The sequence below is a fragment of the Pollachius pollachius genome (genome assembly GCF_949987615.1).
Source record: "Pollachius pollachius genome assembly, chromosome: 7".
In the NCBI taxonomy this organism is placed as follows: Eukaryota; Metazoa; Chordata; class Actinopteri; order Gadiformes; family Gadidae; genus Pollachius; species Pollachius pollachius.
Genome location: NC_136940.1, coordinates 498030 through 523029, shown reverse-complemented (window position 1 = coordinate 523029; position 25000 = coordinate 498030). Strand labels below are relative to the sequence as shown.

General features: G+C 50.5%; 1 protein-coding gene across 1 annotated transcript in view; it reads left to right on the top strand.

Moving 5' to 3' along the window:
- patj (PATJ crumbs cell polarity complex component) overlaps positions 1–25000 on the top strand; it is a 59028-nt gene that overhangs the window by 17319 nt on the left and 16709 nt on the right. The window contains 15 exon segments of the mRNA XM_079740451.1: positions 2900–3034; positions 4122–4400; positions 4496–4555; positions 5007–5174; positions 6158–6367; positions 6737–6817; positions 8089–8271; positions 9245–9311; positions 9970–10024; positions 10614–10694; positions 10771–10842; positions 11207–11381; positions 13031–13141; positions 15450–15579; positions 24641–24837. Coding sequence (XP_079596577.1) covers positions 2900–3034; positions 4122–4400; positions 4496–4555; positions 5007–5174; positions 6158–6367; positions 6737–6817; positions 8089–8271; positions 9245–9311; positions 9970–10024; positions 10614–10694; positions 10771–10842; positions 11207–11381; positions 13031–13141; positions 15450–15579; positions 24641–24837 — 2004 coding nt within the window.

The window sequence follows — 25000 nt, the reverse complement described above, 5'->3', positions numbered from 1 at the left end:
TTTCAGAATGTTGGTCATGGTGTTAAGCCAATTAAGATTGAGGGACTTCATTTATAGATCAAGGCAACCCTCCTCGCGGGGTCCGCCTCCCGGCCGCGGGGTCCGCCTCCCGGCCGCGGGGTCCGCCTCCCGGCCGCGGGGTCCGCCTCCCGGCCGCGGGGTCCGCCTCCCGGCCGCGGGCTACGGAAGCGTCTGTATAAGTGAACAGAGCCGCACTGTACCGCAGCGAACAGTAGCGCACCACTCGGGGGAAACTAGGCATTCGACTGAACGGGTTCGTTGGTTCTCGTAACAGACTTGAGGGGATAACCCCTCCCTCTGGGCTGCTCCACAGCCAGGGCTCCTTCTTATTGGTTCATAGCGCAGCCAGGGCTCCTTATTGGTTCATAGCGCAGCCAGGGCTCCTTATTGGTTCATAGCGAAGCCAGGGCTCCTTATTGGTTCGTAGCGCAGCCAGGGCTCCTCTTATTGGTTCATAGCGGACCAGGGCTCAGCCTATTCGTGAATAGACATAGGCGGGATCCAGATCCCGTAGCTAGGCCCACCCACCCAGAGGAGGACTTTCCTCCTCTCTCCCATTGAGCCCCATGTTATCACCGGCCGCCAACACTTTAGTGAACTGAATGGGAGTCAGTGGAGGCTGAGGGAGGACTGAAGCAATGGTCAATAGGCGATAGGGGGGGCTAATGTCCCTTTACCCAGGGAAACAAACATAACATATACAAAGGCATTAAAGTAGTCCTATTTAAGGGCATTCATTCATTAAAGTAGTCTGGACAATCTACATTTTTTATTCTCAACAATGTTAAGAAGGATCTTCCTCCCTCTCCTCAATGGAGAAGCCTCCACTGATATATTTGTATGTGTATATATATGTATATGTATGTATGTATGTATGTAGATATGTATGTATGTGTATGTATATATATATATATATATATATATATATATATATATATGTATGTATGTATGTATGTATATATGTATATATATGTATGTATGTATATATGTATATATATGTATGTATGTATATATATGTGTATATATATACAGTGGGGCAAAAAAGTATTTAGTCAGCCACCAATTGTGCAAGTTCTCCCACTTAAAAAGATGAGAGAGGCCTGTAATTTTCATCATAGGTAAACCTCAGCTATGAGAGACAAAATGAAAAAAAGAAATCCAGAAAATCACATTGTCTGATTTTTTAAGAATTTATTTGCAAATTATGGTGGAAAATAAGTATTTGGTCACCTACAAACCAGCAAGATTTCTGGCTGTCACAGACCTGTAACTTCTTCTTCTTTAAGAGGCTGTTTACCTGTATTAATGGCACATGTTTGAACTCCTTATCAGTATAAAAGACACCTGTCCACAACCTCAAACAGTCACACTCTAAACTCCACTATGGCCAAGACCAAAGAGCTGTCAAAGGACACCAGAAACACAATTGTAGACCTGCACCAGGCTGGGAAGTCTGAATCTGCAATAGGGTAGCAGCTTGGTGTGAAGAAATCAACTGTGGGAGCAATTATTAGGAAATGGAATACATACAAGACCACTGATAATCTCCCTCGATCTGGGGCTCCACGCAAGATCTCACCCTGTGGGGTCAAAATGATCACAAGAACGGTGAACAAAAATCCCAGAACCACACGGGGGGACCTAGTGAATGACCTCCAGAGAGCTGGGACCAAAGTAACAAAGGCTACCATCACTAACACACTACGCCGCCAGGGACTCAAATCCTGCAGTGCCAGACGTGTCCCCCTGCTAAAGCCAGTGCATGTCCGGGCCCGTTTGAAGTTTGCTAGAGAGCATTTGGATGATCCAGAACAGGATTGGGAGAATGTCATATGGTCAGATGAAACCAAAATAGAACTTTTTGGTAAAAACTCAACTCGTCGTGTTTGGAGGAGAAAGAATGCTGAGTTGCATCCAAAGAACACCATACCTACAGTGAAGCATGGGGATGGAAACATCATGATTTGGGGCTGTTTTTCTGCCAAGGGACCAGGACTTCTGATCCGTGTGACGAAAAGAATGAATGGGGCCATGTATCGTGAGATTTTGAGTGAAAACCTCCTTCCATCAGCAAGGGCACTGAAGATGAAACGTGGCTGGGTCTTTCAGCATGACAATGACCCCAAACACACCGCCCGGGCAACGAAGGAGTGGCTTCGTAAGAAGCATTTCAAGGTCCTGGAGTGGCCTAGCCAGTCTCCAGATCTCAACCCCATAGAAAATCTTTGGAGGGAGTTGAAAGTCTGTGTTGCCCAGCGAAGGCCCAAAAACATCACTGCTCTAGAGGAGATCTGCATGGAGGAATGGGCCAAAATATTCAGCAGCAGTGTGTGAAAACCTTGTAAAGACTTACAGAAAACGTTTGACATCTGTCATTGCCAACAAAGGGCATTTAACAAGGTATTGAGATGGCCTTTTGTTATTGACCAAATACTTATTTTCCACCATAATTTGCAAATAAATTCTTTAAAAATCAGACAATGTGATTTTCTAGATTTTTTTTTTTCATTTTGTCTCTCATAGCTGAGGTTTACATATGATGAAAATTACAGGCCTCTCTCATCTTTTTAAGTGGGAGAACTTGCACAATTGGTGGCTGACTAAATACGTTTTTGCCCCACTGTATATGTATGTATGTGTATATGTGTGTGTGTATATGTCTGTGTGTGTATATGTGTTTGTATATATGTGTGTGTGTGTATGTGTGTGTGTGTGTATATGTGTGTGTGTGTGTATATGTGTCTGTGTGTGTGTGTGTATATGTATGTGTATGTGTGTGTGTGTGTATATGTGTGTGTGTGTATATGTGTCTGTGTGTGTGTGTATATGTATGTGTATGTGTGTGTGTGTGTGTGTGACCTCATGTGTTGCCCCCCAGCTGCTGCCCGTCCACACCGTGCGTCTGGGGGTGGAGCTGGACTCCTTCGACGGCCACCACTACGTCTCCTCTGTGGCCCCCGGGGGCCCGCTGGAGAGACACGGCCTGGTGCGGCCGGAGGACGAGCTGCTGGAGGTGCAACGCACAATGACGCACAACGCTCGACGCACAACGCTCAACGCACATTGACGCACAACGCTCAACGACGCACAACGACGCAAAACGACGCACAGCGCTCAACGACGCACAATGCTCAACGACGCACAGCGCTCAACACACAACGCCGCAAAACGACGCACAATGCTCAACGACGCATAACGCACGCACTACGACGCACAACGCTCAATGCACAACGACGCACTCACAACGCACAACGACGCACAAAGCACAACGACGCACTCACAACGCACAACAACGCACAGCGACGCACAACGCACGCACGGAGGCACCTACATACTTACACGCATGCAGACACACACACAAACACACAAACATACTTACAACCATGCAGACACACAGGCACATGTAGACATATTACACACACGTGCGTGCACACACACACACACACACACACACACACTCAAACACACATTAAAGCACACACCAATAAACAGCTTTAAAGTGTTGTATAACGTGAGCGTTTGGCTGAACCCAAGTGCACAGACGGGCGAAGAGCGTGGAACAGTGTCAATCGTTTATTCGGATTCAGGATCGGCAGGCAGGATAGTCAGACAGGCGGGGATCAGGAACCGGCAGAATAGTCAGACAGGCGGGGGTCAGGAGCAGGCAGGATAGTCAGACAGGCGAGGATCAGAGAGCAGGCAGGATAGTCAGACAGGCGGGGGTCAGGAGCAGGCAGGATAGTCAGACAGGCGGGGGTCAGGAGCAGGCAGGATAGTCAGACAGGCGGGGGTCAGGAGCAGGCAGGATAGTCAGACAGGCGGGGATCAGAGAGCAGGCAGGATAGGTGGTAGGTCAGGATTCGAATCGCGGGAAAGCACTGTGAAACACAAGAGACAATCTGGCAGGGAATGTTTGGGAGGAAAGGACTGATATAGGGGAAACACAGGTGAAGGTGGTTGGGTTAATTGGGAGTGATCAGGGTGGCAGGCAGGTGAATAGGAAAACCAGGGGCGGATCATGACATGTTGAGGTTTAACAAAAAGTGTGATAACGTGTTGAGCTGTGTGTGTGTGTGTGTGTGTGTGTGTGTGTGTGTCAGGTCAACGGGGTCCAGCTCTATGGTAAGTCTCGGAGGGAGGCGGTGGCCTTCCTGAGGGAGGTCCCTCCCCCCTTCCGCCTGGTGTGCTGCCGACACCAGGACCTGGACCAGGACCAGGACCTGGACCAGGACCTGGACCAGGACCAGGACCTAGACCAGTACCAGGACCTGGACCTGGACCAGGACCAGGACCTGGACCAGGACCAGGACCAGCAAAACCTGGACCACCAGGACTATCAACAACCAGGAGCATGGAGAGCCACACCTAATGTGGACGAGGTAGAGAGAGACACACACACACACAAACACACACACACACACACACACACTTACTCACTTACTAAGACTGATGTTATCGGTGTGTGTCTTTGTAGATTGAGCTGAAGTTGTCGTCCTTACTTTCCAGTAATACGGATTTGAAAGACAAGCAGCAGGTAACCTTTTCTCTCTGGTGGTGCGTTCTGGTTAGGTTAACGGGTTCTGACTGGTCAGAACTGTTTCTGTCTGGGTAGACCGGTTCTGGCTGGTTAGAACTGTTTCTGACTGGTTAGAGCTGGTGCTGACTAGTTAGAACGGGTTCTGTCTGGTTGGAGCCGGTTGTGACTAGTTAGACGGGTTCTGACTGGTTGGAGCCGGTTGTGACTAGTTAGACGGGTTCTGACTGGTTGGAGCCGGTTGTGACTAGTTAGACGGGTTCTGACTGGTTGGAGCTGGTTGTGACTAGTTAGACGGGTTCTGACTGGTTGGAGCTGGTTGTGACTAGTTAGACGGGTTCTGACTCCTTAGTGGGGCTGGCCAGGGGAAGTCATCCATGGCACTGGGCCTGATGGGAGACGCAGTCTTTAGACCTTTAAGTCTGAGAGCTGTGTGCTGTGTCTGCTCCAGGATCGCCGGGCCCCCCCTCTTAGCAGGATACCCCCAGAGGAGGAGGAAGAGGAGGAGGAGGAGGAGGGGGAGGAGGAGGAGCTGGCCCTCTGGTCTCCCACCATCCACATGTTGGAGCTCCAGAAGGAGAGCGATCGAGGCCTCGGGTTCAGCCTCCTGGACTACCAGGTACTCTGTCTGTCTGTCTGTCTGTCTGTCTGTCTGTCTGTGTCTCTCTCACTGTCTGTCTGTCTGTCTGTGTCTCTCTCTCTCTCACTCTGTCTCTCACTCTGTCTGTCTGTCTGTCTCTAACTCTGTCTGTCTGTCTGTCTGTCTGTCTGTCTGTCTGTCTGTGTCTCTCTCACTGTCTGTCTGTCTGTCTGTCTGTCTGTTTGTCTGTCTGTGTCTCTCTCACTGTCTGTCTGTCTGTCTGTCTGTCTGTCTGTCGGTGTCTCTCTCACTGTCTGTCTGTCTGTCTGTCTGTCTGTGTCTCTCTCACTGTCTGTCTGTCTGTCTGTCTGTCTGTTTGTCTGTCTGTGTCTCTCTCACTGTCTGTCTGTCTCTCACTGTCTGTCTGTCTGTCTGTCTGTCTGTCTGTCTGTCTCTCACTCTGTCTGTCTGTCTCTCTCTCTCTCTCTCGACCTTTAGCCTGTGTGCTAAGCTACTTCCTCCGTCAGTGGAGGAGACGTATCGACTGATGCTCTCCCAACACGCCTGTGGGTGTGTGTGTGTGTTAGTGTGTGTATTTGTGTGTGTTAGTGTGTGTATTTGTGTGTGTGTGTGTGTGGCCTCTAGCGGAGTCTCCCCTCTGAGGCCCCGCCCCCTCCTCCAGCCCCTGCTCCTTTCAGTTCCGCCAGCTGAGGCTGTGTGTGTGTGTGTGTGTGTGTGTGTGTGTGTGTGTGTGTGTGTGTGTGTGTGTGTGTGTGTGTGTGTGTGTGTGTGTGTGTGTGTGTGTGTGTAACACACATGTACACAACAGGACTCCAGATCCACACATATCTCCGGGCCCCGGGGCCGCGCTGGTGTGTGTGTATCATGCACGCACACACTGCTTCTGCTATTTCAAGTACTGAACAGTATTTTATAATACTACTACTGTCGTCAGCGTACTGTACATGATAGTATTTCTTCATGGGTCACACACAGCGTCAGGTGGTCTGGTCTCTCCCCAGGACCCCGTGGACCCCGGCTCCTGTGTGATGGTGATCCGGTCGCTGGTCGCCGGCGGGGCGGCCGAGAGTCAGGGAGGGTTGTTGCCAGGCGACCAGCTGGTGTCGGTGAACCACACCGGTCTGGACCGGCTGAGTCTGGCCCAGGCGGTGGAGGTCCTGAAGGCGGCCCCGCCCGGCCCCGTCCGCCTGGGGGTCCGCAAGCCGCTCGTGGTGCGTTCTGGTTCTGACCGGTTATAACGGGTTCTGACTGGTTATAACGGGTTCTGACTGGTTACAACGGGTTCTGACTGGTTAGAAGGGGTTCTGACTGGTTATAACGGGTTCTGACTTGTTAGAATGGTTTCTGACTGGTTATAACGGGTTCTGACTGGTTAGAATATGTTTGGACTGGTTTTAACGGCTTCTGACTGGGTAGTACGGGTTCTGACTGGTTAGAATGGGTTATGAATGGTTATAACGGGTTCTGTCTTTTAAAACTAGTTTTGACTGGTGAGAGCTGGTTCTTACTAGCTTAACAGGTCACGTGTGTGTATGTATGTGTGTGTGTGTGTGTGTTTGTGTGTGTGTGTGTGCGTGTAGGCTGCAGAAGCAGAAGCCTTCCAGATGCCATCCGAGAAACCGACAGACCTTCCCAACCTGGACAGACTGCCTGTTCCCAAGGTAACGCACACACGGCCTGTTACCACGGTAACATACACACACTGCCTGTTCCCACGGTTACACACAGACACTGCCTGTTCCCACGGTAACACACAGACACTGCCTGTTCCCACGGTAACACACAAACGGTCTGTTACCTACCACGGTAACACACACACAGTCCAAACGTGTCGTGTGTGTGTCCTGTGTGTGTGTCTGTGTGCGTCCTGTTGTGTGTCCTGTGTGTGTGTCTGTGTGCGTCCTGTTGTGTGTCTGTTGTGTGTTCTGTGTGTGTCCTGTTGTTTGTCCTGTGTGTGTCCTGTTGTGCATCCTGTGTGTGTGTCCTGTGTGTGTCCTGTTGTGTGTCCTGTTGTGTGTCCCGTTGTGTGTCCTGTGTGCGTCCTGTGTGTGTCTGTTGTGTGTCCTGTTGTGATTTCTGTGTGGGTCCTGTGTGCATCCTGTGTGTGTCCTGTGTGTGCCTGTTGTGCGTCCTGTGTGTGTAGTAGAGATGTAAGATCAAACGGCTCCACAGTAAATCTACCAGAAGCGACTAATTGAGCCATTAAGACCCTCCCTGCACCACATTTTTCACCTCCCCCTCTCTCTCTCTCTCTCTCTCTGTGTCTCTCTCTCTCTCTGTATCTCTCTCTCTCTCTCTCTCTCTCTCTCTCTTTTTCTCCGAGCTGAGTCAGCGAGATGTGAGAGATATTAACTGCCCTCTCAGCTCAACCAGAGCCTCCCTAAGTGTGTCTGAGGGTTCTGTGAGGACAGACGCCCCCAGAACCCAGTGTTCTCCTCCAGAACCCAGTGTTCTCCTCCAGAACCCAGTGTTCTCCTCCAGAACCCAGTTTTCTCCCCCAGAACCCAGTGTTCTCCTCCAGAACCCAGTGTTCTCCTCCAGAACCCAGTGTTCTCCTCCAGAACCCAGTGTTCTCCTAGAGAACCCAGTGTTCTCACAGACCACCAACAAAGGAACCGCATCCCCAACACCACCTAGAACCTTCTGCTGTCGAGCTATTAGCTAAACGTTAGCAACACCATGTGTGTGTGTGTGTGTGTGCGTGCGTGTGCGTGTGCGTGTGGGTGTGTGTGTGTGTGTCTGTGGGTGTTTGTGTGTGTGTATGTGTGTGTGTGTGTGTGTCTGTGTGTGCGTGTGGGTGTGCGTGTGGGTGTGTGTGGGTGTGTATGTGTGTGCGTGCTTGTGTGTGTGTGTGTGCGTGTGTGTGTGTGTGTGTGCGTGCGTGCGTGTCTGTGTGTGTGCTTGTGTGTGTGCGTGTGTGTGTGTGTGTCAGGGGTTCGGTGACGGCTCCATCCTCCCTGAGGACCTGAGGGAGGCCGCGGCCCAGGAGGAGCTGACCACCCCCCGCCCCGCCCCCCCCCTCGTGACCTCTGACCCCCGGGGAGGGGAGGGGCCGGAGATGACGGTGGACGACGTGGACCCGCCCCCTCACTACACCAGCCTATCGGCTGCTCAGGTGGGTGGAGTCGGGTCAGACTGGGAGAGACTGGGAACACTGGGGCTGGGAGGACTGGGAGGACTGGGAGGACTGGGACTGGGAGGACTGGGACTGGGAGGACTGGGGCTGGGAGGACTGGGAGGACTGGGAGGACTGGGACTGGGAGGACTGGGACTGGGAGGACTGGGAGGCATGGGAGGACTGGGACTGGGAGGACTGGGACTGGGAGGACTGGGACTGGGATCCCATGAATTACTAGTCTCTCCTGACCGACCTGTCTCTCTCTCTCTCATCACTGACCTGTCTTTCTCTCCTCACTGACCTGTCTCTCTCTCTCCTCACTGACCTGTCTCTCTCTCTCCTCACTGACCTGTCTCTCTCTCTCTCCTCTCTGACCTGTCTCTCTCTCTCTCCTCACTGACCTGTCTCTCTCTCTCTCCTCACTGACCTGTCTCTCTCTCTCCTCACTGACCTGTCTCTCTCTCTCTCCTCACTGACCTGTCTCTCTCTCTCTCCTCACTGACCTGTCTCTCTCTCTCCTCACTGACCTGTCTCTCTCTCTCTCCTCACTGACCTGTCTCTCTCTCTCTCCTCACTGACCTGTCTCTCTCTCTCTCCTCACTGACCTTTCTCTCTCTCTCTCCTCACTGACCTGTCTCTCTCTCTCTCCTCACTGACCTGTCTCTCTCTCTCTCCTCACTGACCTGTCTCTCTCTCTCTCCTCACTGACCTGTCTCTCTCTCTCTCCTCACTGACCTGTCTCTCTCTCTCTCCTCACTGACCTGTCTCTCTCTCTCTCCTCACTGACCTTTCTCTCTCTCTCTCCTCACTGACCTGTCTCTCTCTCTCTCCTCACTGACCTGTCTCTCTCTCTCTCCTCACTGACCTGTCTCTCTCTCTCTCCTCACTGACCTGTCTCTCTCTCTCTCCTCACTGACCTTTCTCTCTCTCTCTCCTCACTGACCTGTCTCTCTCTCTCTATCGTATTTAGAGTTGGTGTGAGGAAGAGGAGCGACAGGACATGAAGAATCAGGAGGAAGAGGAGAGCCAGGCTCCAGGTGTGTGTGTGTGTGTGTGTGTGTGTGTGTGTGTGTGTGTGTGTTGGGGGGGGGTGTATGCACTGTATTGTATTATTATTGTATTATTATTATATTATTATTGTATTGATGTTTTATTTGGTTAAAGCAGTGGTTCTCAAACTACCACCGGTGGTTCGCAATGCGCTATCAAGTGGTACGCAGAGGAATTAGAAAAAAAAAAAAATCGCTAGATCGTTAAAAACAATACTATCAAAATACTAGTACGAATGGAAATACATTTACCATGACATCATGTTCTCACTTGCTGGGTGTGTGTGTGTATGTGTTTCCTTGTGTCTCTTCTAGTGCTACCACTTTGTACAGCTGACAACAGCTAACAATAAATAATATTATTTTTAAGAATAAATGTGCCTCCTGCATGAGATCTGCATAGCTGAATAGCACCGCAGGCTTACGCTGCTGTAAGTTGTTATGTGATATAGCATCTGTCATAATGCTGGTACTTGGGGAGACAAATATTTTCTGTGGTGGTACGCAGTATAAAAAATTTGAGAACCAATGGGTTAGTGTTCACCTAACGTAAGATAACTTTATTAATCCGGAAAATATATCTGTATCTAACTGTGTGTGTGTGTGTGTGTGTGTGTGTGTGTGTGTGTGTGTGTGTTTGTTCTAGGCTCTAGAGACAATGAGGCCGACTCAGAACTCACCTTGACGGACACCGACACAGAGTCAGTACCGACACAAGCCCCTCTCCTTTATACAGGCCCCTCCCCTTTATACAGGCCCCTCCCCGTTATACAGGCCCCTCCCCTTTATACAGGCCCCTCCCCTTTATACAGGCCCCTCTCCTATATACAGGCTCCTCCCCTTTATACAGGCCCCTCCCCTTTATACAGGCCCATCCCCTTTACTAGGGGTACTCTTACCTAGGTACTAGGTAAGAGTATTATTTTAGAGGGTTCATTCTCAAACTGGTTTCTGTACTGGTCTCTGGCTCCCTCTGGTGGCCCATCAGGGCATAACTAATGTATATAACTAGTGTCAATAACTAGAGTCGATAACTAGAGTCGATAACTAGAGTCGATAACTAGAGTCGATAACCACTGTCTAGAACTAGTGTCAAGAACTAGTGTGTGTAACGTGTTGTGTGTAACATGTGTGTAACGTGTTGTGTTTAACATGTTTGTAACGTATTGTAGGTAACGTGTTGTGTGTAACATGTTGTGTTTTGTAATAGGTTGTAAGAACATGTTTGTAACATGTTTGTAACGTGTTTGTAACATGTTTGTAACAACACGTTTGTAACAACATGTGTAGATCCAGGAGAGAGGTCGATGCAGGGACGAGGAAGAGGCGGGGCCGCAGAGGAACTGATCTACCAATCAGAGGAGGCGAGGGGTAAGCAGGACAACATAGGTGAGCCCAGCAGCCAATTGGAAGCTGAGTTCAGAAGACAACCTGTGTTTGTGTGCAGTTATCTACCAGAGAGGGAGGAGGGGGAGGGGGAGGAGACACCAGCCTTCAGCCACTGGGGCCCGCCCAGGAGGTGAGCAGTCTGTCTGTCTGTCTGTCTGTCTGTCTGTGTGTCTGCCTGTCTCTCTGTCTGCCTGTCTCTCTGTCTACCTGTCTCTCTGTTGGCCTGTCTCTCTGTCTCCCTGTCTCTCTGTCTGCCTGCCTACCTGTCTCCCTGCCTCTGTCTCTCTCTACTGGTATCTGGTGGTACGTTGTGGTCGTCGGAGTAGATGTTGTGGAGGTGTTACTGACAGAGCTCCACCTTTCCCTGTTAGGGTGGAGGTGTTACTGACAGAGCTCCACCTTTCCCTGTTAGGGTGGAGGTGTTACTGACAGAGCTCCACCTTTCCCTGTTAGGGTGGAGGTGTTACTGACAGAGCTCCACCTTTCCCTGTTAGGGTGGAGGTGTGGCTTGAGCCCGGCCAATCCCTTGGCATCAGCATCGTGGGCGGGCGTCATGTGATCAAGCGACTCCGTAATGGGGAGGAGCTTCGAGGCATCTTCATCAAGGAGGTCCTCCCCCACAGCCCCGCTGGCCACACCCCCCTGAAGACCGGAGACAAGATCCTAGAGGTACCTTCACCTTAAGCTTAACCTTAAGCTTAACCTAGCCTTAAGCTTACCTTAACCTTAACCTTACATTAACCTTAACTTAACTTTAACCTTAAGCTTACCTTAACCTTACATTAACCTTAACTTATCTTCAACCGTAACCTTACCTTAACCTTAACCTAACCTTAACCTGAGCTAGGCCTAGGTTACCTAACCTTAAGTGTTTATAGTAGTACTATAGTAAACTATAGTGTGTGCTCTAGGTGTGAATATAGTGTAGGGGTGTACGGTATAGAAAGTACACCGCTGTGAATTTGCGCTACGGTATGGAATTTGACGTTACCGTGAAAGTGTTGTGTGTGCGTTATAAAGTAAGTAACGCGTTAATACAGTAACATAACTACTTTTTCATGTAAAAAGTAAAGTTACGCGCAACTACTGAAAATATGGTAACAAAACGTAGTTCCTTTTTCAATTCGGCACAACATTTCTTTTCCCAGAGACAGATTTGAGATACTGCCTCCTCAGGCAGCATGCTATTGAAGGCAATAGTGCCTTCATGAGCTCTCCTTCCACACCGTACCAGACAGACGCTGGTAGACAGACGCTGTCTTTGCATCTCAGACATCGCTTCCGCAGGCATTTTCCAAAGCCAGTCCTTGTACCAAAAAAAGCCTGGGGTGGAACGAGATAACAAACGCTGTCACTGTTTACCTGTGTACAGACATGTACACAGGTAAAATGTCAATAGAAAGGGCTTTAAAGAGATGGTCAAAACACTCGATCCCAGGTACGCGTTACCTGCCCGCACACACTTCAGCCAAATTCAGAAGGCAAAACTGTACGGCACGGTCCTCAAGTAAGTGGAGAAAGAAATCCCTGCTATTAAACATTAGGGTTTTTCAGAGATGGAAATAACGTGAGAAAAGATTTTGCATTTTTTCTGTGCAGTTTTGCTCCCTAACCAGTATTTTACCCCTTCAGAAGCATTGATATCCAAATTAGAAGATAAAATTAACATACCGTAATATAATACCGTTACCGTCTATGCCTCATCATACCTTGATATACGTTTTTCACAATATACACACTATACACTACACACTACACACTATACACTGCACACAACACACACCACACACCATACACTATACACTACACACTACACACTATGGACTATACACTATACACAACACACACCACACACCATACACTATACACTACACACTACACACTATGGACTATACACTATACCGTACAGCCCTAATATAGTGCATAGTGTACATTGTGTACATTGTGTATTACGTGCTCCAGGTGTGTACATTGTGTGTATTGTGTGTATTGCGTGCTCCAGGTGTGTACATTGTGTGTATTGTGTATTGCGTGCCAGGTGTGTACATTGTGTGTATTGTGTGTATTGCGTGCCAGGTGTGTACATTGTGTGTATTGTGTGTATTGCGTGCTCCAGGTGTGTACATTGTGTGTACATTGTGTGTATTGTGTATTGCGTGCCAGGTGTGTACATTGTGTACATTGTGTATTGCGTGCCAGGTGTGTACATTGTGTGTATTGTGTATTGCGTGCCAGGTGTGTACATTGTGTTCCATGTGTGTATTGTGTGTATTGCGTGCCAGGTGTGTACATTGTGTGTATTGTGTATTGCGTGCCAGGTGTGTGGGGTGGACCTGCAGGCCTCCAGCCACCAGGAGGCGGTGGCGGCCATCAAGGCAGCGGAGAACCCAGTAGTGTTCACGGTGCAGAGCCTGAGCAACACACCAAGGGTACACACACACACACACACACACAGGACACACACACACACACACACAGGGCACACACACACAAACAGGGTACACACACACACACACACACACACACAGGACACACACACACACACACACACACACACACACACACACAGGACACACACACACACACAGGACACACACACACACACACACAGGGCACACACACGCAAACAGGGTACACACACACACAGGGTACACACACACACACACAGAGGGTACACACACCCACACACACACACACACACAGAGGGTACACACACAAACACACACACACACACACACACACACAGAGGGTACACACACACACACGGCACACACACACACTGGGTACACATACACACACTTACACACACACACACACTATTGTCTATTAGGGCACCCCCCCCCCCCCGTCTGACCTCTGACCTCTGTCTCCGTGGTTCCTCTCAGCCAGTGTCGCTCTCAGCCTCCAGTCACATGACTCACCGAGGCCGCAGGACCCCGCCCCCGGTGAGTGGTACATCTAGACCCTAGACCCCTAGACCCCTAGACCCCTAGACCCCCAGACCACCAGACCCCTAGACCCCCAGACCCCTAGACCCCCAGACCCCCAGACCCCTAGACCCCTAGACCCCCAGACCCCCAGACCCCCAGACCCCTAGACCCCCAGACCCCCAGACCCCTAGACCCCTAGACCACCAGACCCCTAGACCCCCAGACCCCCAGACCCCTAGAGCCCCAGACCCCTAGACCCCAGACCCCTAGACCCCTAGACCCCTAGACCCCTAGACCCCTAGACCCTCAGACCCCCAGACCCCCAGACCCTAGACCCCCAGACCCCTAGACCACCAGACCACCAGACCCCTAGACCCCTAGACCCCCAGACCCCTAGACCCCAGACCCCTAGACCCCTAGACCCCCAGACCCCTAGACCCCTAGACCCCCAGACCCTAGACCCCTAGACCCTAGACCCCTAGACCCTAGACCCCAGACCCCTAGACCCCCAGACCCCTAGACCCCCAGACCCCCAGACCCTAGACCCCTAGACCCTAGACCCCTAGACCCCCAGACCCCTAGACCCCTAGACCCTAGACCCCTAGACCCCCAGACCCCCAGACCCCTAGACCCTAGACCCCTAGACCCTAGACCCCAGACCCCTAGACCCTAGACCCTAGACCCCTAGACCCCAGACCCCTAGACCCCTAGACCCCTAGACCCCCAGACCCCTAGACCCCCAGACCCCCAGACCCCCAGACCCTAGACCCTAGACCCCTAGACCCTAGACCCCTAGACCCCCAGACCCCTAGACCCCTAGACCCCCAGACCCCTAGACCCCTAGACCCCTAGACCCCAGACCCCTAGACCCTAGACCCCTAGACCCCTAGACCCCAGACCCCTAGACCCCTAGACCCCTATACCCCCAGACCCCCAGACCCCTAGACCCCAGACCCCTAGACCCCCAGACCCCCAGACCCCTAGACCCCCAGACCCCTAGACCCCTAGACCCCCAGACCCTAGACCCCTAGACCCTAGACCCCTAGACCCCCAGACCCCCAGACCCTAGACCCCCAGACCCCTAGACCCTAGACCCCAGACCCCTAGACCCTAGACCCCTAGACCCCTAGACCCTAGACCCCAGACCCCTAGACCCCTAGACCCCTAGACCCCTAGACCCCTAGACCCCCAGACCCCCAGACCCCTAGACCCCAGACCCCCAGACCCCCAGACCCCTAGACCCCTAGACCCCTAGACCCCCAGACCCCTAGACCCCTAGACCCCCAGACCCCTAGACCCCTAGACCCCAGACCCCTAGACCCCCAGACCCCTAGACCCCCACCCCTCCTGGGCTGTGCTGTTCAGTGTCTCACCTGCCGGTCATCATTCAGGTGGCTGAGGTAGACCGCCCCTCCAGGGTCCTGGGGGGTCGGGGTCCTGGGGCAGACCGGCCCCTAGGGGGTCCTGGGGGGTCGGGGTCCTGGGGGGTCGGGGTCCTGGGGCAGACCGGCCCCTAGGGGGTCCTGGGGGGTCGGGGTCCTGGGGCAGTCCGGCCCCTAGGGGGTCCTGGGGGGTCGGGGTCCTGGGGCAGACCGGCCCCTCCAGGGTCCTGGGGCAGACCGGCCCCTAGGGGGTCTTGGGGTAGACCGACCCTAGGGGCCCCTAGGGGGTCCTGGGGCAGACCGGCCCCTAGGGGGTCCTGGGGGGTCGGGGTCCTGGGGCAGACCGGCCCCTAGGGGGTCCTGGGGGGTCCTGGGGTCGGGGGGCTGAGTGGTTTGAGGACGGTTTGGTTTTCTGTCCCCTGCAGAAAGCAGCAGTAGCCCCGCCCACTTCCAGACTGCCCCCTCCCTACCGCCCTCCCAGCCAATCAGAAGGCCGGACGGATCCTCCCAGCCAATCAGAAGGCCGGACGGACCCAGGGCCGCTGCAGACCGAAGGTGGGTCCCTGAGCCTCTAAACCCTAGAGCCCCCCAGGACGGAGAACAGACTGGTGGAGGAGGGTCACATGACCTGGGGGTGGAGGAGGGTCACATGACCTGGTGGTGAGGGAGGGTCACATGACCTGGTGGTGAGGGAGGGTCACATGACCTGGGGGTGGAGGAGGGTCACATGACCTGGGGGTGGAGGAGGGTCACATGACCTGGTGGTGAGGGAGGGTCACATGACCTGGGGGTGGAGGAGAGTCACATGACCTGGTGGTGGAGGAGGGTCACATGACCTGGGGGTGGAGGAGGGTCACATGACCTGGTGGTGGTATATATATATAGCGGTGTATATATATATACCACCACCACTAATTCAGCCTAACATACATGTGTATATAATATATGTATATATATATGTATGTTTATCGTGTATGGTCATCTGTATCTATATATATGTGTGCGTGTTAATGTGTGTATATCTCTTTGTGTTAATGTGTGTGTGTTATTGTGTGTTTCCAGGGCCGGTGGCCTGAGGGCTTGTTGGGATGAGGCTAGCGCCTCCTGTAGGGCTGACACACACACACACACCACACACCACACACTACACACCACACACACACACTACACACCACACCACACACACACACTACACACACACCAGGACGCGGTCGTGTACTCTGCTGGGGCCGGGTTAGTGGTGGGGGTGGTGGTGGTTAGGGTGGTGGTTCGGGTGGTGGTGGTGGTGGTGGCGGGGGTGGATTGTGGTTCTTGTGTGTTAGAGGTTGTCTGGTCGAATCCCCTGAGCTCAGTAGATGGTCTTGAATGATGGTGAGGATACAGACAGGGTTTCTTACTCTAGGACCTGGGACCGCTAGTGGGCTGTGAAGGTTCAGTTAGAGGTGGTCACTGATCACTCTGATCACTGATCACTCTGATCACTCTGATCACTGATCATTCTGATCACTGATCATCACTCTGAACACTCTGAACACTCTGATCACTCTGATCACTGATCACTCTGATCACTGATCACTGATCATCACTCTGAACATTCTGATGACTGATCACTGATCACTCTGATCAATGACCATCACTCTGATCACTCTGATCACTCTGCATTCTGATCAACGACCATCACTCTGATCACTCTGATCACTGATCATCACTCTGATCACTCTGATGACTGGTCCCTCAGATCCCTCAGATCCTCCCCTGGTGTGCAGAGAGTGTTTCAGAGTAAGGGTCAGCGGCTCCCTCTCAGTTTAAGAAGCCGTTCTCCAGGCCTCTGCTGTCTCACTCCTCTACTGTCTCACTCCTCTGCTGTCTCACTCCTCTGCCGTCTAACTCCTCTGCTGATTCACTCCTCTGCGGTCTCACTCCTCTGCTGTATCACTCCTCTGTCGTCTCACTCCTCTGCCGTCTCACTCCTCTGATGTCATACCAGGGAGCAGAGTAACAACAGTCCATGATTCTGAGGTGTCAATCAACTAGTAACCGTAGAGATGGCTCGGTGTCGCTCGGCCCCAAGGCTCTCTGACCGCACCCTCACACCTCCTCCAATCACAGCACAGCTCTCTGACCGCACCCTCACACCTCCTCCAATCACAGCACAGCTCTCTGACCACACCCTAACATCTCCTCCAATCGCAGCACAGCTCTCTGACCGCACCCTCACATCTCCTCCAATCACAGCACAGCTCTCTGACCGCACCCTCACATCTCCTCCAATCACAGCACAGCTCTCTCACCGCACCCTCACATCTCCTCTAATCACAGCACAGCTCTCTGACCGCACCATCACATGTCCTCCAATCACAGCACAGCTCTCTGACCGCACCATCACACCTCCTCCAATCACAGCACAGTGACTCCTGACCCGTCTGATGCAACCCTAACCCTCATGTTGACTAAATAAAGAGTGCACCTTAATACGTTTAAAGACTGTTCTTCAAGTGCCCTTACTGATGGAGGATCTTAAAATATCACCATATATATATATACAGTGGGGCAAAAAAGTATTTAGTCAGCCATCAATTGTGCAAGTTCTCCCACTTAAAAAGATGAGAGAGGCCTGTAATTTTCATCATAGGTATACCTCAGCTATGAGAGACAAAATGAAAAAAAAAAAATCTAGAAAATCACATTGTCTGATTTTTAAAGAATTTATTTGCAAATTATGGTGGAAAATAAGTATTTGGTCAATAACAAAAGGTCATCTCAATACTTTGTTACATGCCCTTTGTTGGCAATGACAGAGGTCAAACGTTTTCTGTAAGTCTTTACAAGGTTTTCACACACTGCTGCTGGTATTTTGGCCCATTCCTCCATGCAGATCTCCTCTAGAGCAGTGATGTTTTTGGGCCTTCGCTGGGCAACACAGACTTTCAACTCCCTCCAAAGATTTTCTATGGGGTTGAGATCTGGAGACTGGCTAGGCCACTCCAGGACCTTGAAATGCTTCTTACGAAGCCACTCCTTCGTTGCCCGGGCGGTGTGTTTGGGGTTATTGTCATGCTGAAAGACCCAGCCACGTTTCATCTTCAGTGCCCTTGCTGATGGAAGGAGGTTTTCACTCAAAATCTCATGATACATGGCCCCATTCATTCTTTCCGTCACACGGATCAGACGTCCTGGTCCCTTGGCAGAAAAACAGCCCCAAAGCATGATGTTTCCACCCCCATGCTTCACTGTAGGTATGGTGTTCTTTGGATGCAACTCAAAATTCTTTCTCCTCCAAACACGACGAGTTGAGTTTTTACCAAAAAGTTCTATTTTGGTTTCATCTGACCATATGACATTCTCCGAATCCTGTTCTGGATCATCCAAATGCTCTCTAGCAAACTTCAAACGGGCCCGGACATGCACTGGCTTTAGCAGGGGGACATGTCTGGCACTGCAGGATTTGAGTCCCTGGCGGCGTAGTGTGTTAGTGATGGTAGCCTTTGTTACTTTGGTCCCAGCTCTCTGGAGGTCATTCACTAGGTCCCCCCGTGTGGTTCTGGGATTTTTGTTCACCGTTCTTGTGATCATTTTGACCCCACAGGGTGAGATCTTGCGTGGAGCCCCAGATCGAGGGAGATTATCAGTGGTCTTGTATGTATTCCAATTTCCTAATAATTGCTCCCACAGTTGATTTCTTCACACCAAGCTGCTTACCTATTGCAGATTCAGACTTCCCAGCCTGGTGCAGGTCTACAATTGTGTTTCTGGTGTCCTTCGACAGCTCTTTGGTCTTGGCCATAGTGGAGTTTGGAGTGTGACTGTTTGAGGTTGTGGACAGGTGTCTTTTATACTGATAAGGAGTTCAAACAGGTGCCATTAATACAGGTAACGAGTGGAGGACAGAGGAGCCTCTTAAAGAAGAAGTTACAGGTCTGTGACAGACAGAAATCTTGCTGGTTTGTAGGTGACCAAATACTTATTTTCCACCATAATTTGCAAATAAATTCTTAAAAAATCAGACAATGTGATTTTCTGGATTTTTTTTTTCATTTTGTCTCTCATAGCTGAGGTTTACCTATGATGAAAATTACAGGCCTCTCTCGTCTTTTTAAGTGGGAGAACTTGCACAATTGGTGGCTGACTAAATACTTTTTTGCCCCACTGTATATATATATATATATATATATATATATAATATATTAATATATTGATATATTAATATATCAACTCTATTATATGTAAATATATATATATATATTAATATATAAACTATATTATATATTTATTTATCAACTACACATTCATGCATGTTATAGATAGAATTTATAATTAAGCAATATGACACTCGAGGTTGTGTTGCTGTACTGAATATCAGAAAGAAGATAATCACAGCCGTGCTGATATTCAGAACAACAGCACGAACTCCAGTGTCATATTGCTTTAATACAACAGTTCTACAAGCACCATTTATTAGTTAACAGCAATAAGCAACAACAGATTATCATTTGTTTATTTAATGATTTTTTCGCCAACACAAATAGATCTGCAACTGGACACGGACTGACCGGTTGCCAAGTAAACCATAAACACACTAGCTTAACATAACATTAACGGTTCTGAGAACACCTGTAAAGCGAGTGATACAGGTGTAGGTAAACGTCCCAGTGCTGTTATACTCTATAGCAGCACTAATGGAATGCCTCTTGTCCTATAAAATTACTTGGTAGGAACTAACTGTTGTATAAATATATAACGTGTATATATATATTATAGATATTTATTAATATATATGATGCATAAATATTTATATATAATGTATGTAAATGTATATTATAGATAATATCTATAAATCTGATATATATTTTTTGCAATTGATTATATCTAGAAATATGATGTATTAGTATATAAATATAACATATTCCAGATAATATCATACATGTTTAAGTATATATAAATATATCATATATATGAGATAATATCTAAATGTATAAATATGTTATATTCATATATATAGAAGTATTATAGATTTTTCTATAAATAAATATTTAATATACTTATTAATCTACATATATATGAATTTGTAAATCCGTTTTTTATGAATATTAGGGGAATACTTCACAGTGGAGACTCAGGTGTGTGTGTGTGTGTGTGTGTGTTTGTGTGTGTGTGTGTGTGTGTGTGCGTGTGTGTGTGTGTTTGAGAACAGTGAATCAGGCCACACTAGTAAGGTCAAGGACATTTCACTAAGCTGAGCTGACAACCCTCTCCTCCACACCACACACACAAACACCAACACGCACAAACACGCACACACACACAAACACCAACACACACACACACACACCAACACACACACAAACACCAACACGCACATACACACAAACACCAACACACACAAACACCAACACGCACACACACAAACACCAACACACACACACCAACACACACACAAACACCAACACGCACACACACAAACACCAACATGCACACACACACACACTAACATGCACACACACACACCAACACACACACACACTAGAACACTTGCTGCAGAGACAGTACATTGTGCTCAAAGTACAATCCTTACAGTACTAGAGTGCATATAAAATATAATAGTGTTATCAATCAATATATACATAAATATATAATATGTCCTAATGAATTATAGTGTATAGAGTATATAATATATCCTACTGTATTATAGTGGATATAATATATACTAGAGTATTAAAGGTGTATATAATATATCCTACTGTATACTAGTGTTTATAATATATACTAGTGTATTAAAGGTGTATATAACATACACCAGTGTATTATAGTGTTTATAATATATGCTAGAGTATTCGAGATGTATATTATATATACTAGAATATTAAAGGTGTATACAATTACAATTAGGGCATTTAGCGGACGCTTTTATCAAATGGGTTAATACACACATTGACCACCGATGGCAGAGTCAGCCCCGCAGGGCAACAGCCAGCTGGTCGGTATCAGTCAGGGGGGGCGTCCCGCTCTGGGACACCCCCCCTGACTGATACCGACAGCCAGCTGGTCGGTATCAGTCAGGGGGGGCGTCCCGCTCAGGGACACCTCCACTCTCAGCTAGGAGGAGCCGGGGACCGAACCAGCAACCTTCAGGTTACAAGACCCCTGCTCAGGAGGTAGAAGTATATAATATATACTAGAGTATTAAAGGTGTATATAATATATACACCAGTGTATTATAGGGTTTATAATATATACTAGAGTATTCAAGGTGTATATATACTAGTGTGTTGTCTCACTGCAGACAGAGACATAGAGAGAGGGGGGCAAGAGGGGAGGGAGGGGGTGGGTTGCAGGGTGAGAGAAATATAACAACAACACCATCTCTCTCTCTCTCTCTCTCCATCGATCCCCCCCTCCCTCTCTCCTCCCTCTCTCTCTCTCCATCGATCCCCCCCTCCCTCTCTCTCCTCTCTGTCTCTCCCCCTCCCTCTCTCTCCCCCCTCCCTCTATCTCCCCCCTCCCTCTCTCTCCTCTCTGTCTCTCCCCCCTCCCTCTCTCTCCCCCCTCCCTCTATCTCCCCCCTCCCTCTCTCTCCTCTCTGTCTCTCTCCCCCCTCCCTCTCTCTCCCCCCTCCCTCTATCTCCCCCCTCCCTCTCTCTCCTCTCTGTCTCTCCCCCCTCCCTCTCTCTCCTCTCTGTCTCTCCCCCCTCCCTCTCTCTCCTCTCTGTCTCTCCCCCCTCCCTCTCTCTCCTCTCTGTCTCTCCCCCCTCCCTCTCTCTCCTCTCTGTCTCTCCCCCCTCCCTCTCTCTCCTCTCTGTCTCTCTCCCACCCCCCTCTCTTTTTTTTCTTTTCTTTTTTTATTGGTTTATTTGAACAGGGACAGTGTACATTAATTAAACATTCCTTTAAATGCACCAGTTAGCCTGAAGGCTATTTTCCATCTGTTGTCCCTGATCTGTTGTTCCATCTCTCTCCTCTCTCTCTCTCTCTCCCTTCTCTCTCTCTCCCCTCTCTCGCTCTCCCTACTCCCTCCCTCTCTCTCCCCTCTCAACTCTCTCTCTCCTCCCTCTTCCTCTCTCTCTCTCCCCTCTCTCGCTCTCCCTACCCCCTCCCTCTCCTCCCTCTTCCTCTCTCTCTCTCTCTCCTCCCTCTTCCTCTCTCTCTCTCCTCCCTCTTCCCCTCTCTCTCTCTCTCCTCCCTCTTCCTCTCTCTCTCTCCTCCCTCTTCCTCTCTCTCTCTCTCTCCTCCCTCTTCCTCTCTCTCTCTCTCTCTCTCTCCCTTCTCTCTCTCTCTCCCCTCTCTCGCTCTCCCTACTCCCTCCCTCTCTCTCCCCTCTCAACTCTCTTTCTCCTCCCTCTTCCTCTCTCTCTCTCTCCCTTCTCTCTCTCTCCCCTCTCTCGCGCTCCCTACCCCCTCCCTCTCTCTCTCCTCCCTCTTCCTCTCTCTCTCTCTCCTCCCTCTTCCTCTCTCTCTCTCTCCTCCCTCTTCCTCTCTCTCTCTCTCTCCTCCCTTTTCCTCTCTCTCTCTCCTCCCTCTTCCTCTCTCTCTCTCTCTCCTCCCTCTTCCTCTCTCTCTCTCTCCTCCCTCTTCCTCTCTCTCTTCTCTCTCGTTGCTGTAAATCTCTTTCTGGAAAAAGCCAAGCTCTGCAAGCCAGCAGCAGACCGTCGATACACATCGCACAGACTTGCTACCTCACACACACACACACCCTATCACTCGCTCACACTCACTCGCTACCTCTCTCACACACACAAACACCCATACACACACACACACACACTGGCTCTAGCGCACAGGCTTATACATGCAGACAAATGCTCTGTCACACACACACCGATACAATCACCTGCTGCAGCGTGCTAACACACGCTAACAGGCTAACAGCGTGCGCTCTGAGGGGATGGCTCTGGTGAGGGTCCGCTGAAGAATGGGCCATGTTGCCAGGTTAGTGCGAGGGGGAGGGTGTTGATGAAAGGGTGAGTGTGTTGGTGGAAGAAGGTATGTTAGTGTGTTAGTTTGAGGGTTAGTGTGTGTGTGTGTGTGTGTCTGTGTTTCCACTGCAGCTGGTATCTGAACTCCCGTCGTCCTCCAGCAGAGAGCAGCGTTCTGTTGTTTCTGTTGGAACACAGAGGTCACCTTTCACTCTCCTCATCTGTCTGCCTGTCTACCTTCCTGTCTCTCTCTCGCCCTGTCTCTGAATGGAATGTGGATTGAAGGACTGTGGGACCCGGTCTCCAGATAAACCAGGACCTTAACCTCTCTGCTCTCTCACCATACCACCAGGGTTGGGTGTGGAACAGTCTCCAGTCTGCAGTCATTAGTCTTCAGTCTGCAGTCATTAGTCTGCAGTCTCCCGTCATTAGTCTCCAGTCATTAGTCTTCAGTCTGCAGTCATTAGTCTCCAGTCTCCAGTCATTAGTCTCCAGTCATTAGTCTCCAGTCTGCAGTCATTAGTCTCCAGTCTCCAGTCGTTAGTCTCCAGTCTCCATCTCCAGTCTGCAGTCATTAGTCTCCAGTCTCCAGTCATTAGTCTCCAGTCTGCAGCGATTAGTCTTCAGTCTGCAGTCATTAGTCTCCAGTCTCCCGTCATTAGTCTCCAGTCATTAGTCTTCAGTCTGCAGTCATTAGTCTCCAGTCTCCAGTCATTAGTCTCCAGTCTCCAGTCATTAGTCTCCAGTCTCCAGTCATTAGTCTCCAGTCTCCAGTCATTAGTCTCCAGTCTCCAGTCATTAGTCTCCAGTCTCTCCAGTCTCCAGTCATTAGTCTCCAGTCTCCAGTCTCCAGTCTGCAGTCATTAGTCTCCAGTCTCCAGTCATTAGTCTCCAGTCTCCAGTCAATAGTCTCCAGTCTCTCCAGTCTCCAGTCATTAGTCTCCAGTCTCCAGTCATTAGTCTCCAGTCTGCAGTCATTAGTCTCCAGTCTGCAGTCATTAGTCTCCAGTCTCCAGTCATTAGTCTCCAGTCTCCATCTCCAGTCTCCAGTCATTAGTCTCCAGTCTCTCCAGTCTCCAGTCATTAGTCTCCAGTCTGCAGTCAGTAGTCTCCAGTCTCCAGTCATTAGTCTCCAGTCTGCAGTCATTAGTCTCCAGTCATTAGTCTCCAGTCTCTCCAGTCTCCAGTCATTAGTCTCCAGTCTCTCCAGTCTCTCCAGTCTCCAGGCTCAGTCTTAGGTTTCAGTTTCAGTCTCAGTTTAAGAGCCTCTCTGTCTGTCTTTCGTCTGTCTGTAGTTCTGTCTGTCTGTTGTCTGTGTGTAGTTCTGTCTGTCTGTCGTCTGTGTGTAGTTCTGTCTGTCTGTCGTCTGTGTGTAGTTCTGTCTTTCTGTCGTCTGTGTGTAGTTCTGTCCCAGACCCCCAGGCCCCCAGACCTCCAGGCCCCAGGCCTTGGTGCCCCAGGCCCCCAGACTCCAGGCCTTGGTGCCCCAGGCCCCCAGACTCCAGGCCATGGTGCCCCAGGCCTCCAGGCCCCCAGACTCCAGGCCTTGGTGCCCCAGGCCCCCAGACTCCAGGCCTTGGTGCCCCAGGCCCCCAGACTCCAGGCCTTGGTGCCCCAGGCCCCCAGACTCCAGGCCATGGTGCCCCAGGCCTCCAGGTCCCCAGACTCCAGGCCTTGGTGCCCCAGGCTGACCCTTGTCTCCCCAGAGGGCGTGCTGCAGCGCTACCAGGCGCTCCCGGGGGAGGTGCTGAGTGTGGAGCTGGAGAAGGAGCCGCAGGGCCTGGGCCTGAGCCTGGCAGGGGACCGCGACCGCAGCCGGCTCAGTATCTACATCGTGGGGCTGAGCCCCGGGGGCCCGGCCGCCCGCCACGGGGCCGTCAGGGTGGGGGACCAGCTGCTGGAGGTCTGTCTCTCTGCCCGTCTGTCTCTCTGCCCGTCTGTCTCTCTGCCGTCTGTCTCTCTGCCCGTCTGTCTCTCTGCCGTCTGTCTCTCTGCCCGTCTGTGTCTCTACCCGTCTGTCTCTCTGCCCATCTGTCTCTCTACCTGTCTGTCTCTCTGCCCGTCTG